The 12,766-nt window shown below is 42.7% G+C and overlaps 1 protein-coding gene across 1 annotated transcript in view; it reads left to right on the top strand.

Annotated features, from left to right (window-relative positions):
* LOC117760922 (copine-9-like) overlaps nt 1–12,766 on the top strand; it is a 175,189-nt gene that overhangs the window by 37,180 nt on the left and 125,243 nt on the right. The window contains exon 3 of the mRNA XM_034584341.1: nt 2,983–3,029. Within this exon, the coding sequence (XP_034440232.1) occupies nt 2,983–3,029 (47 nt within the window). The remainder of the gene's footprint in view (nt 1–2,982; nt 3,030–12,766) is intronic.

Below are 12,766 nucleotides of genomic sequence, written 5' to 3'. Positions count from 1 at the left end.
GGACACTTGGATGACTTGCTGTTGTTTCATTACATCCGAAGTGTAAGTCACCATTGAGTTCAATTGTATTGGATTCTGCTGCAACGCTGTTTACCCCTGAGACTCCAGAAGTGTTTTGTTCTGCTACAACAGTGTTTTGAACTGCTACAACAGCCTCTGTGTTGACTAATTCACCCGTCCACCAACCACAAAAGGGCCAGTGTTCACTCTCTGATAGAGGTCACAAACAATTGTTTTTTTCCCCAAGAGTAGTGTTTCAGGAATACTTGATGGATCAACTAGGACTTAATTATGAGCTCAAAGAACACTGTGCAAAAGGCCAATATGCCAATAAACTGCAGTGCTGTAGTCTGATAACCACGATAAGATTCCAGTGAATGGGGTTCACAGGCAACATTACTGTTGCTCGTCAGCTTCCTCTACAAGTAGACTGTGCAACACCTCCCCTGCTTTACAAACATGGACAAACATTTATGATAATGACCCAGAGGGCACCCTGATGGTTGACTGTCCCCGCCTAACTAAACTATTCCTAAAATATCCCTGTGGGTGGCTGTTCACAGTCTCTGCTGGCTGAGTGCACTCGGCTTCAGTTGTACCTTCATCTCTGCAGAAATGCCGCTGAGATTAGATTTTTGATTGCGGCTTACATCCTTGAGGCAGGCAGCACTGATCAGGCACAGCTCTCTGTGATAAAATTCTCCCCACATTAATAATGTATTGCACAGATCTTTGCTTTCACACAAAAAAGTTTAAACCTCTGTCCATTGACTGCTTCTTTGAAGTTCAGTCCAGAAATATAGAATATAATTTTTTTCAAAATGCCCTCTGTGACCTCTCTATACAACCCAGTTTCTAAAATGCTCCTTTTAAAAGTTTTGATCAATGCTTTAGAACTGTCAATTAAATCATGATCATTAATCATTAAATGTTTTTCATTAATTCGGACCATGGTAGTATTGAAAAAATTTAAAGTTGTGGCTTAGTGCTCGAACTTATATACTAAAATAAGTTTTAAAGAACATCAGCGATGGTTCTAATGTTGTGTCTGAAGAAACACCTGTCTTTATAATTCATATCACCACCACCAGAGTAAAACGATATAGCAAGTAAACTTTATGCCAGAACAGTGTACCTATTTATGTCAGAGTTGCTGTGGCAGTTGGACCCAGACGCAGAGTTTAAATTTAAAGTGTAATTTTAATCCAAGGGACAGAGTCTTTAACGAACAAAACTGGGAGCACAAAAGGAGAAAATACAGGAAGCTTACACGGTGGGGGGTGCAGAGGCTCAGGAGACACGGGATACAGAAATACAGGGAGAGCAGGGCAGGAGATCCGGACAGGAGGACAGGACAGGAGATTAGGACGGGTAGACGGGTAGACACGAGAACACATACGACAAGAGACATATGACGACGAAGGGAAGAACCGAGGCTTAAATACAGACACACAGGGAAGGCAGGGGCAATTCGACACAGGTGTAACACATGAGGACTGGTGCAGACAATCACAGACAGGAAGTAAAACTAGATATGAGACACCAGAACCCAGACTACAAAATAAGACAGGAAACAGAACCCGGAGTGTGAAAACATGAAACACAGGGATGTACTAATAAACAGAAAACACTTTGGAAACCAATGAAACTAAACATTGATAAGTACAAAACCCTGACAATTTATGTGACCAACAAGTTCAAACAAATGCATATTGTTAAATTGATCACAATAACAATAACAGAATATGAGCACAAAACTTCAAATTCCATGACAATATTCATTGGCAGCACTACCATCACCATTGAGGGAACCCTTTACTATTTATGGAGCTGGTTATGCATTAAGAGTCCATTGCCATGCTCTGAGCTAAGTGCAAATGTTGACATGCTAATATCTTCTGAGTAAGACTGTTAATAAGCTATTGCATTTGCTAATTACCATTAAGCACAAAGAATGCCAGGGCCAATGGGAATATCATTACTTTTGAAGTACTAAATATTCTGACCTGATAGCACTCTATGAAAAGTCAGCATGTCACAAAAGTAAGAGTTCATCCTAAAGGGGAATATGAATGTGTGAATAAAATTAAGATATTTGACACAAAACCACAAACGCTGTTCAAGCCCGTCATTCTCTTTTGTCAGCCCTCTGAAACTTATAAAAATATAAATGTGATTGTCTTGAAACAGAACGAACAAAACTACAAAAAGAAGCCCCTCGAAAAGAGTCAGTTCTTAAAAAAAAAAAATCACTCAATCAGATTGATTTAAGTTCAATACAAGAGGATATAAATCCTTAAACTGTGCAATATCAATCATTGAAGACCATTAACTGGTAATAAACTACCTCCATTCATGCTTTATAACCTAAACAGCCTCGATCCAGAGAAGGATGATTTCATCTTGTACAACATCCGTGAACTCTGTCTTCTCATAGTGCCAGACTGTTGATTGTAAATATTTCACAAGTGCTGATGTACACCCCCCCGACATACACTCACATACTCTTTCACACAATCACTCTGACCCATAAATGCTTCCCTTTCTCTCCACCAAATGGAATCAGTTAGCCAACCATCCATAACTTCCTCTCTGTTTTTGGTATTTATTAATTTAGTTTGACCCTGTTTTTTTCCCTCTTCCTTCCATCTTTATTTTCTTTGAAGATGAGAATCTGGATCTGTGGGTCATCATGGCTTCTTCTCCTTCTGAAGCAGGAACACAATTCTTTCTCTGTACTGCATGCTGCCAGTAAAATTAGTTGCTTTGATGGAGTAATGGATAATTAAAGACATTTTCAATATGGAATAAAGCACTGAGAGTAAACATTTTTATTGGTGTAATAATCACACTCAAACAATGCAATCAAACAATTAAACTTTCTTTTCATTTTGTCGCGCCACTGACTTCGAGATTTATTTTTATTTAACCCCACAAAGTACAAAAATAACCCTATGATATGATATGTGTTTATCTTTGCAGTGGTGGTGTTGTACGTTCAAGGCCTGGGGACCAAGGAGTGGAGAGAGGTGAGTCCAAAGCAGTTTTCAAACCAAACTTTCTTGTTTTAGAGAATAAAATGTTAACTGAGCTCATCAGAAAATCTGGTGTTTATTGAATGATCAGTGGAAAAATGGTCCTGACAGTCGCCTGTAGAAGGGTTTAGAAGTGAATGCTATCTTCTCTTCTCCATGGTGGTAGTTTTACTGCTAAGACCTAACCAAACTGTGACCCTTCTGTTAGCTCTACCACATGTTTATTATTGAAAGCACAAGGACATTTGGTACGAAGGTCTGTTGGATTTACATGAAAAAAATATGTGCATCAGTTGCACATATTTAAATCATGTTCACTTAACACTATTTAATTATGTTAAATACACAGAATATTTTTTTGCCAAACAAACATGACTTTTTATGTTAATTTAAAGATATTCTTTAATGGCAAGTATATTTCATTTCCCTATGTTAAATTAACATGAATTTTCATGTTAATTCAAAACATTTTACATGTTCAGTATATTCAATTAGTACCTGTTAAAGCAATATGAGTTTTTTTCCTGATCAAGTAAGTCTTACACTATTAAGTTATAAAGCATATGCAAAATTTGTGCGTCCATTCCACATAAGATTATTTCTGTGCACTGATTTATTTTATGTTAATAAAAGGCATTTTGTACATCTTTCTATCTGATCCATCCTAATCTCAGCATGTATCATAACATTTTCAAAACAAATACATTTTATTTACAGGATGAGATGTTAAATATCCCTTGTACGTTTGAAGGTCTTCTGCACTATTTAGGTTACAAACTACCAGTAGGTGTTAGCAGGTGTTAGCGGCCGCATAACTTCAGTTGTGAACCTTAGCATCATCAACTGTTGGCCTTGTAATCAATGATACAGGCTGAACTTGAGGGTACGCTGAGGCTAAATCTGACTGGCTACTGGCTTGTATGGCAGTACTATGAAAGCCATGTGGCTGGATCAGTAGATCAGACATCATTACCTCTATGCCTTTTTAAAATAAACGCTTTTCCACACCTTAGTGCCATCGGGTGTTTCTGCATTTTAATCACAAGACACCCTTTTCTAATGCAGGCCCACCTCAGGTTGAATGTGGCCCACAATGTCAGCGTGCTGGAGTCCTGCTTTTGCTTGTTGAGTTGCTTCTTTTGGTGTCCATTTCCATCCTGTTAATGTCAATGATGGTCCAACAGCCCGTATAGATTTGTCTCGGGACTCTGAGAGGGTCATCTCCAGTCTTGTCTTGGTGCATTTAAACTCCTATACAAGACTTGAGATAGGCAGCTCGAGGATACCGTGTCCATACAGGCCGATACATCTTGTGACTTCTAACCATTTTCTCACATAGGAGTTGATCATTCTCTCCATGTTCTCAACTCTTGTGATGGGAACGTCAACTACTGTAAGTGGCCACATCAGTCGGGGTAAAAGGTCAAACTGTAAGCACCAGAGGTTTAGCTTGCCAGGATACATGGACTGGTCGATGTTCTTAAAGTCGCTGTTGACATCCTGCTTCAGTTGCTGGACCTGCTCGCAGTCTTTGAGGCTTGCATCATAGCATCGTCCAAGGCTTCTTATTGGTTTCTCAGACACTGTTGGAATGGGTTCTCCATTAATGTAGAACTTATGATCTGATCTCTTACCTTTGCTTATTGAGATGCTTCTTGATTTTGATGGATTGATCTTCATTCTGGCCCATGTGATGTTGTGGTCAGGGTTGTCATGTCGTCCATCCAAGACCTGATTGGTGTTAATCAGACCCCCGACTTTTGTCACTTGCCACCTACTACCCATTTTGAAGGTGTAATAATCACCTCCATCGACATAGTGAACGCTAGTGGGGAGATAGTGCAGCCAGCCATGATGCCCACTTCTAGACGCTGCAATATGTTGGTAAGATTTGGTGTTGTGAAGCAGAATTGCAGATCTTCGAAGTAGGCTTAATCAAATATTTGATGGGCTCTGGTACTTTGGAGAAGTCGAAAGCAGCCCAGAGGAAACTATGTGGTACTGACCCAAATGCATTAGAGAGATCAAGGAAGATGGCATGTAGATGTCTCTTCTCACTCTTGGCTGATTGGATTTGGTGCCAGATCATGCTAGTGTATTCTAAACATCCAGAGAAACCTGGAATTCCAGCTTTTTGGACTGTTGTTTTTTTTCTTTTTACCAGATAGCTTGTCAGCCTTTGGGCTAAAGAAGATCTTGCCTTCTACATTGAGGAGACTGATGCGACTGAATGCAACACATTCAGTCCTTAAAACAGTTTCCAAAAAAAACCTAAAAACATCAATAGATCATCCACATTGGTTAAATGCAAATGATTCTGACTTGCAATTTGTAGGCAGTAAAGCTGGACCCAGTATCAGGAGAGCATGATAAACATCCACTACTGGTAGAATCTAAAAAGAAAACAAACAGCTACTCTCCTGACAAGAATAGACAGTGTTTGACTGTGCCAAAGGGCTCTAAAATGGCTTGATTCCTCACCATTATATGTCACAGTGCTAAAATATTACAATAAATATTTTGCCAATTCCTAACAGAGGAAAGAAAAATACCTTTTGTTGCATATCCTTTCATTAAATAGGAGTCTGCTAATCTGACAAGGTACTTTGATGCAAGAAGTACATTTTGGAACACATGAAACAATCTAATGAAAACACAATACACATGATATAGATAAACACTGCAAAAGCATACATAAAGACAGTGCAAGTGAGGTGCTAAATGCTTGTCCTTGTCTTTGGGCTTGCATTGAAAGAGCAACCGTGGTTCGTATTCCAAAAGGCAAACATGGGCCACTGTGTTGTGTCCACCTTGCCATAACATAGCAACAGCTCGCTCATAGTCTGTGTGGAGGTGAGGGGGAGGGGAGAGCACCTGCACCACAGAGGATCAATCAGCACAGGTGAGAGCTGTTAGCTGATTGATCCTCACGTTTAAAAGGCAGCGACTGAGGAGACTCAGAGACACGGACAATCATGGACAGACATGCTCGGGAGAGACTCCTCAAAGACTGAGCTGAAAAGCTTGAAGCCAGCAGAAAGTGCGGGCATCCTAAGTTGAGTTTGGTGAAGTTATGTTTGCAGTGTGTTCCTGTTAATAAAGATGCTGAAATGCAACAGTTCTGTCTCTGGCTGTGTGTGGGGGAGCCCCGTGGCATGGTCAACTGCCAGTCTGTTTTTGAGTACTTGGGCTTTCTTAGAAAGTATGTGGTTGTCTATTTTTCTATCATATTAAACCATTTGTTTATGACGTAAATTCAACAGATAAACATTAAGTCAGGTAAAAGATCATTTCCTCTGTTTATTCTGCTGTGAAACACAATGATTATGTGTCTATGAAGTTTGTTAGATAGCAAATGTATTTCTGACACAAACGTATTTCCGACACAAACTAAAAGCACTCCAGCGTTTCACTTTCTGAATCCATTCATTTTTTCTAAAGGGGCTTTGATTGTTATACACATACCGTAGAGTCCTGACGTTTAGTTTCGTACATAATCTGACTTGTACAGACAACCGACACATAGCTGAGTCCAGAGTGTTCGGGGATCGACAGTGAAGACTGTCGAAATCGACCAGTCAATCGCGATCCCAGGTTGGCCACCACTGATCTAAAGCATAATGAACTTTGCAAAAGAAAATACCCTTGTTTCATACCCAATATCTCATATATATCAAAAATTGTAACCTACTGGTCTTGTAAATCTAAAACTGGATATTCAAATCAAAACCTAGAACATGAAATACTTAATGTAAATCTTTACTTTAAGTATGTTGCCAGAACTGACCCATTTTGAGATTAAATTTCTTAAATTCAAGATCACTACCATATTGATATCTGACCAACTGGCTGGCTATTCTATATTGTTTTAGTGCTCAAAAAAATATAAAAGGTAAAATAATTATTATTCTCACCACAAACTCTCTCACTAGATTTGCTGTGTCCTCGTTGAGGTACACACACAGCCCCTTGAGAAAGCATTCCTGTTGTATGTCAACTTCATCCTCCTAAGTCAAGAGGGATAAGGAGAGAAAGACATTTGGTTAGAATCCTTTTTTCGTCAATCAAATGTATACACCATCAACTCAGGATTTTCTTTCCCCAAAATTCATTCTTACTTGAGTTATGTGTTGCAAAATGCTCTGCAGACGCTTGCCTATCTGTCCTCCTCTCTTTTCGAATAGCTTCAGAAGTTTGTTAGATAGCACATCTAGCTGTGAGAGAAATCTGGATTGCAGGCGCATGGTGGTAATGTGCTAAAATTCTGCATTTATCTGAAAACAAAAGGTATCACAGACATAAAAATACATTTTGGTCACTTAATTTTTCTAATCTTACCATTGTAGTTATTTACAATATCATTTACATCACTCAATATTTAGTTTTTCTGCTACAATAAGATGGATTTTAGTTAATGTATGTGTATACTGATTTAAAATCCTGGGTCAACAGTATCAGTTGAGAACCATATTGGTGAAATGTTTTCATGATTTCCTTTTTAGACTAAGCCAAAATACTCAAAAACAAAAACTTTCACCACCAAATCTTATCAGCTTGTCTTTCAGTCCAAATGTTGAGCCAAGTACGATTTCCTTGAGGCATTCCTGAGATATTGCAAGGCGAATATTATATTTTCTGAGGTCCCAGTGACATTGATCTTTGACCTTCTGTCAACAGCGGAGGCATAAACACATGACCAAGGTAAATTTGGGTGATAGGACAGCAATAAAAAGCCTGCAAACAAGGAGAAAAATGTGAACAATGCATAATTCTGAGCCCCAAAATTGTTGTCACAAAGCTTCCACTGCACTATTAACTTATTTAAATCAATTTAAATCAATCAGTTTTGAAGTCAAAGTCAAAGTTACATTCTTAAAGCAACTTGTATGCTTCACAATCCACTTAAAGAAAGTATGTTTGGAATCGCATTGTCCAGAGTGCAACTAGAGGGCCAAAACACCTTATCATCTGAGGATAGTGCTCGAGATAGTGGTGCTTGGGTAGAAGTCTGACACTAGGGAAGAGCTCTTTGTACCTTTGTCTGTGCCCAACTATTTAGCTTTCAAGGTATGATATGGATTCATCTGTATGCACAGGACCAACAACTAACTCAACAATATCTTTTAAATCCATCAACACTAGCCATGCTGGCTCATTTTCTGGCACTAGAGGTCCAATCAAAAATGGGAGAAACCTCAGTAGATTCCAATTTTCATGGGCATTGCCTCCAATAGTTTCTGACCCAAGAGACTCTGGCACAACATGTGGTTTATTTGTTTTGTCGCACCATTTATAGGGGAAAACCAACATAGCTTTATTCAGTCCATCTAATGTAAATAACTTATTTGATTTCATTGATTTCAATCAGTAAGCCAGCTCGACCGGGACAATACCCTGAAATACATCATGAGCAACTTCAGGATGAAAACCAGAGACAACGTGAAAATGAGACAGATATTTGGTTAAAAAAACACTCTCTTTTAACTACAAAGCAATGGGCATTATTCTCAAGAGCTGCTTTCAAATGACCCGCATAAACTTCTAAATTCTAAGGCTAAAAGCACCAGATGCAACAGAGTCAGACCTAATATCACAACTTTTTGCAGTGCAAAACCAACAGAAGAAATCACCTGAAAAAACGTTCAGTGAATCCTGCAATATTGTGCACTGTACCTCTTAGAGACGACTTGCCTAACAAAGGGACATACACACCATGGTCCTCCAGAGTTTTAAGATCTTGCAGAAAAGATTTTTGCAAGAGATATTCGGAATTCCTCAGCATTCAAAAAGCTGTTTGCTTTAAAATGCAATGAATAATCTTATCAAGAATGACTTTGCAATTTAATATTTGCTGCAAGGATTTTAACAGTGGGACATACTGAAAGGTGTGTTTTTTTAATTATCACGATTGTTTGCTGTCCTGGCTTCTAAATGGTGGATTTAGAAGCCAGGACAGCAGAGTGCCTACACATCTTCCGCCGCAAACTAAAAACACATCTCTTTTTAGTTTGCCTTGAATAAAAAAATAAAATAAGAGTAGCACTTTAGTAGCACTTATTTGGCACTTACATATAGCAATTTGTAGTTTGGCTTTCTTGAAGAAAATTGTACTTTCTTGATTCTTGTTGTTCTGGGTTTGTACCCTCATGGTTGAATGCACTTATTGTAAGTCGCTTTGGACAAAAGCGTCAGCTAAATTAATGTAATGATCAAGTATGTAGGTAATTGGTTCAACAATACTCAATTTTCATTGTTATATCGTTTACGTTCATACGAAGGGCTAAGAGGGCCACCTTTTTCAATTGCTCTATGAACTTGGTTAGATGAGCAAAATCGCTGTGGTGATTTCAGTTACTACAGAGTCATTAACCTAGAGGTTATGACACTCAAGGATCTCCCTTACAAAACCTCTGGATAGTGGGACTGATGCAGAGTTTAGTAAGTAGTAAAGTTCTTGTAAAAATTAATCTATAGCTGTACCTGACACATGCACTAAATACTCCAACTTTAACAAGGCTGCTCCAAGCTGCTGCTCAACAATACAATACTTGGAGTGTGTTGTATTGTCCAGGGCTGTAACAGTAACTTCGTCTTCCACACACTCCTCGTCCAGGCAATCAGCAAACGAATCATGTGATGATGGTGACGCTAATGTAGTTGTTATCACAATACCCGGTAAAAAATCTTTTAGGTTGTGAGGTGTGTGTCGGCGACTCTTATGAGACTTAAAGGTTCCATAAATACTGGTTTGAAAACTACAGCCAACAAACATTCAAGAGACATTTTCATTTCTCCTCAGATGTGTGTTGATGAACAAAGTACTCCCTTTCATTAGATAAATTCTTGCGTTTACATACGTGACAGCTAAAAGTACATAATTCTTTTCTGACTAACTTGTGTGGAATGCACTAACTCTAACTATAACCAACATTTGGTAAGATTCAATATCTTTTACCTTGTAGAGAGCTCCTCAGATCTGCCTCTGCACAACATGGAAGCTCCTGTCGGCCATCATAGCGGCTAAAGTGAGAAGGCACATTGCTCAATACGTGAGAGGGGCCCAGAAAGGAAATGGTAGCAAACACCAGGGGAGCCAAGCACCAGTTACTGGTTGACAGAGCAGTTGCTTGAGACTGCTAAATAAGACGGACCAATCTGTGCACCATCTGGATTGACTACAAGAAAGCCTATGACTCGATGCTGCACACATGGATACTGGAATGCTCGGAACTGTACAACATCAACAGGACACTAAGAGCGTTCAATGGGGCTGTAGAAAACACCTCTAGAGGCCAACTCAAAGCCCATCAAGTGTGGCATATACCAAGGAGATGTTCTGTCCCCTCTGCTGTGCTGCATAGGCCTGAACCTCCTGAGCCAGATCGTCACAAAGAGTGGCTACGGATACAGATTTCAAAGACGGGGACTCACTGATCCACAACACCAGAATCTACAGCAAAGACATCGGTATGTAATTTGGACTAGACAAATGTGATCGGATGGTATCAAAGAGAGGCAAGATGATCATAACTAAAGGGTTTGACCTACCAGAAGGCAACTGTGGCAATAGACCTTGCCACGGGGCTCTCCCACATACAGCCATAGACGGAAGTGTTCCTTTTTAACATTCTTTAATCAAATAAACATAAATTCAAACTACAACTTAAAGCAGACTGGCTTTGCAGCTCAGTCCGGGCGTCTCTCCAGTGTGTCAGTCTCTCCAGGGTCTGAGTCTCTGGGTTCGTCCTGAGGCAGTGCAGACGCTGCCTTTTAAGCACGAGGACCAATCAGCTAACAGCTCTCACCTGCGCTGATTGATCCTCTCTAGCAGGTGAGGGTGCTCTCCCAGCCCCCTCACCTCCACATACCTCCACCGCAAATTTCAGGCCAGGGATTTATCCCGGCCTGACCTACTCCCCCCCCCGGACCAGGAGAGGAAGCCCATCCACCGAGGCTCTTAGGAGGTCGAGCAGGTGGGCGACGACGTACGCAGCGTCTCTCCGGAGGCCGGCCAGGTGGGCGACGCCGCCCGGGCGCCCCGGCAAAAGGTACCGGGCCTGCCGGTGTCGGCCTCTCCGCCGACGCAGGAACAGGGGCTGCAGGGGACGCTGGCTGTACCGCCAGCCTGGGTGCAGGGACAGGGGACGCTGGCTTCATCGCCAGCCTAGGTGCGGGGACAGGGGACGCTGGCTTCACCGCCAGCCTGGGTGCGGGGACAGGGGACGCTGGCTTCCCCGCCAGCCTGGGTGCGGGGACAGGGGACGCTGGCTTCACCGCCAGCCTGGGTGCGGGGACAGGGGACGCTGGCTTCACCGCCAGCCTGGGTGCGGGGACAGGGGACGCTGGCTTCACCGCCAGCCTAGGTGCGGGGACAGGGGACGCTGGCTTCACCACCAGCCTAGGTGCGGGGACAGGGGACGCTGGCTTCACCGCCAGTCTGGGTCCGGGGCCCGGGGACGCTGGCTTCACCGCCAGTCTGGGTGCCGGAACAGGGGACGCTGGCTTCACCGCCAGTCTGGGTGCAGGGACAGGGGGCGTCGGCTTCACTGCCGACCTGGGTGCCTGAACAGGGCACGCTGGCTTCGCCGCCAGCCTAGGTGCAGGGACAGGGGACGCTGGCTCCACCGCCAGCCTGGGTGCAGGGACAGGGGGCGTCGGCTTCACCGCCGACCTTGGTGCGGGTACAGGGGATGCTGGCTTTACCGCCAGCCTTGGTGCAGGGGCCGGAAGGGGGTTGGAGACTGGAGCATCCGTCGACGTCATCGCCTCCGTCTTCACCTGCCTCAGGAGCGCCTCCAGCTCCCGTCTGGTCCTCGCGCTCTCCTCCCGGTACGCAGTCACCAGGTCCCCCATCCTCCGAACCAGTTCCCACTCCGCCTGCTGGTCCGTGTCTGTGTGGAGCCCCACGTTGGGCGCCAGTGTGGCAATAGACCTTGCCACGGGGCTCTCCCACCTACAGCCATAGACGGAAGTGTTCCTTTTTAACATTCTTTAATCAAATAAACATAAATTCAAACTACAACTTAAAGCAGACTGGCTTTGCAGCTCAGTCCGGGCGTCTCTCCAGTGTGTCAGTCTCTCCAGGGTCTGAGTCTCTGGGTTCGTCCTGAGGCAGTGCAGACGCTGCCTTTTAAGCACGAGGACCGATCAGCTAACAGCTCTCACCTGCGCTGATTGATCCTCTCTAGCAGGTGACCTACACAGAGTAAGGAAAGTCCTGAAATGTCAGCTGAATGAAAATAATAAGGTCCGAGCCATCAATAGATATGCCCTGCCATTCATCAGATACCCAGCTGGTGTAATAACCTGGCCAAAGGAGGAGATAGAGGCCACTAATATCAAGACAAGGAGGGAGGCCAAGGACTAGTGAGCGTCAAAGCCACTATCCAGGATGAGGTAATGAAAATCCAAGAATACATCAGGGAAGATGGCCCCAGGCTGCTAACCTCAGACAGCAGACACCCAATGATGATAATGAGGAGGAAGAGGAACCATCATGGAAGGAAAAGTCCCTGAATGGCATATACCACTGAGAAATATAGGAAATGGCTGATATCAAGAGTTACCAGTGGCTGGAAAGGATGGTCGGATAGACAGCACAGAGGCTCAAATCATGGCAGTCCAAGAACAGGCCCTAAGCACAAGATCCATAGAGGCTGGGGTCTACCACAGCAGGCAAGACCCGAGGTGCAGGCTGTGCAAAGATGCCCATGAGCCAGTCCAGTGCACAT

This window comes from Hippoglossus hippoglossus, chromosome 5, assembly GCF_009819705.1.
Source record: "Hippoglossus hippoglossus isolate fHipHip1 chromosome 5, fHipHip1.pri, whole genome shotgun sequence".
NCBI classification, from domain to species: domain Eukaryota; kingdom Metazoa; phylum Chordata; class Actinopteri; order Pleuronectiformes; family Pleuronectidae; genus Hippoglossus; species Hippoglossus hippoglossus.
This window is presented reverse-complemented; position numbering and strand designations above follow the sequence as displayed.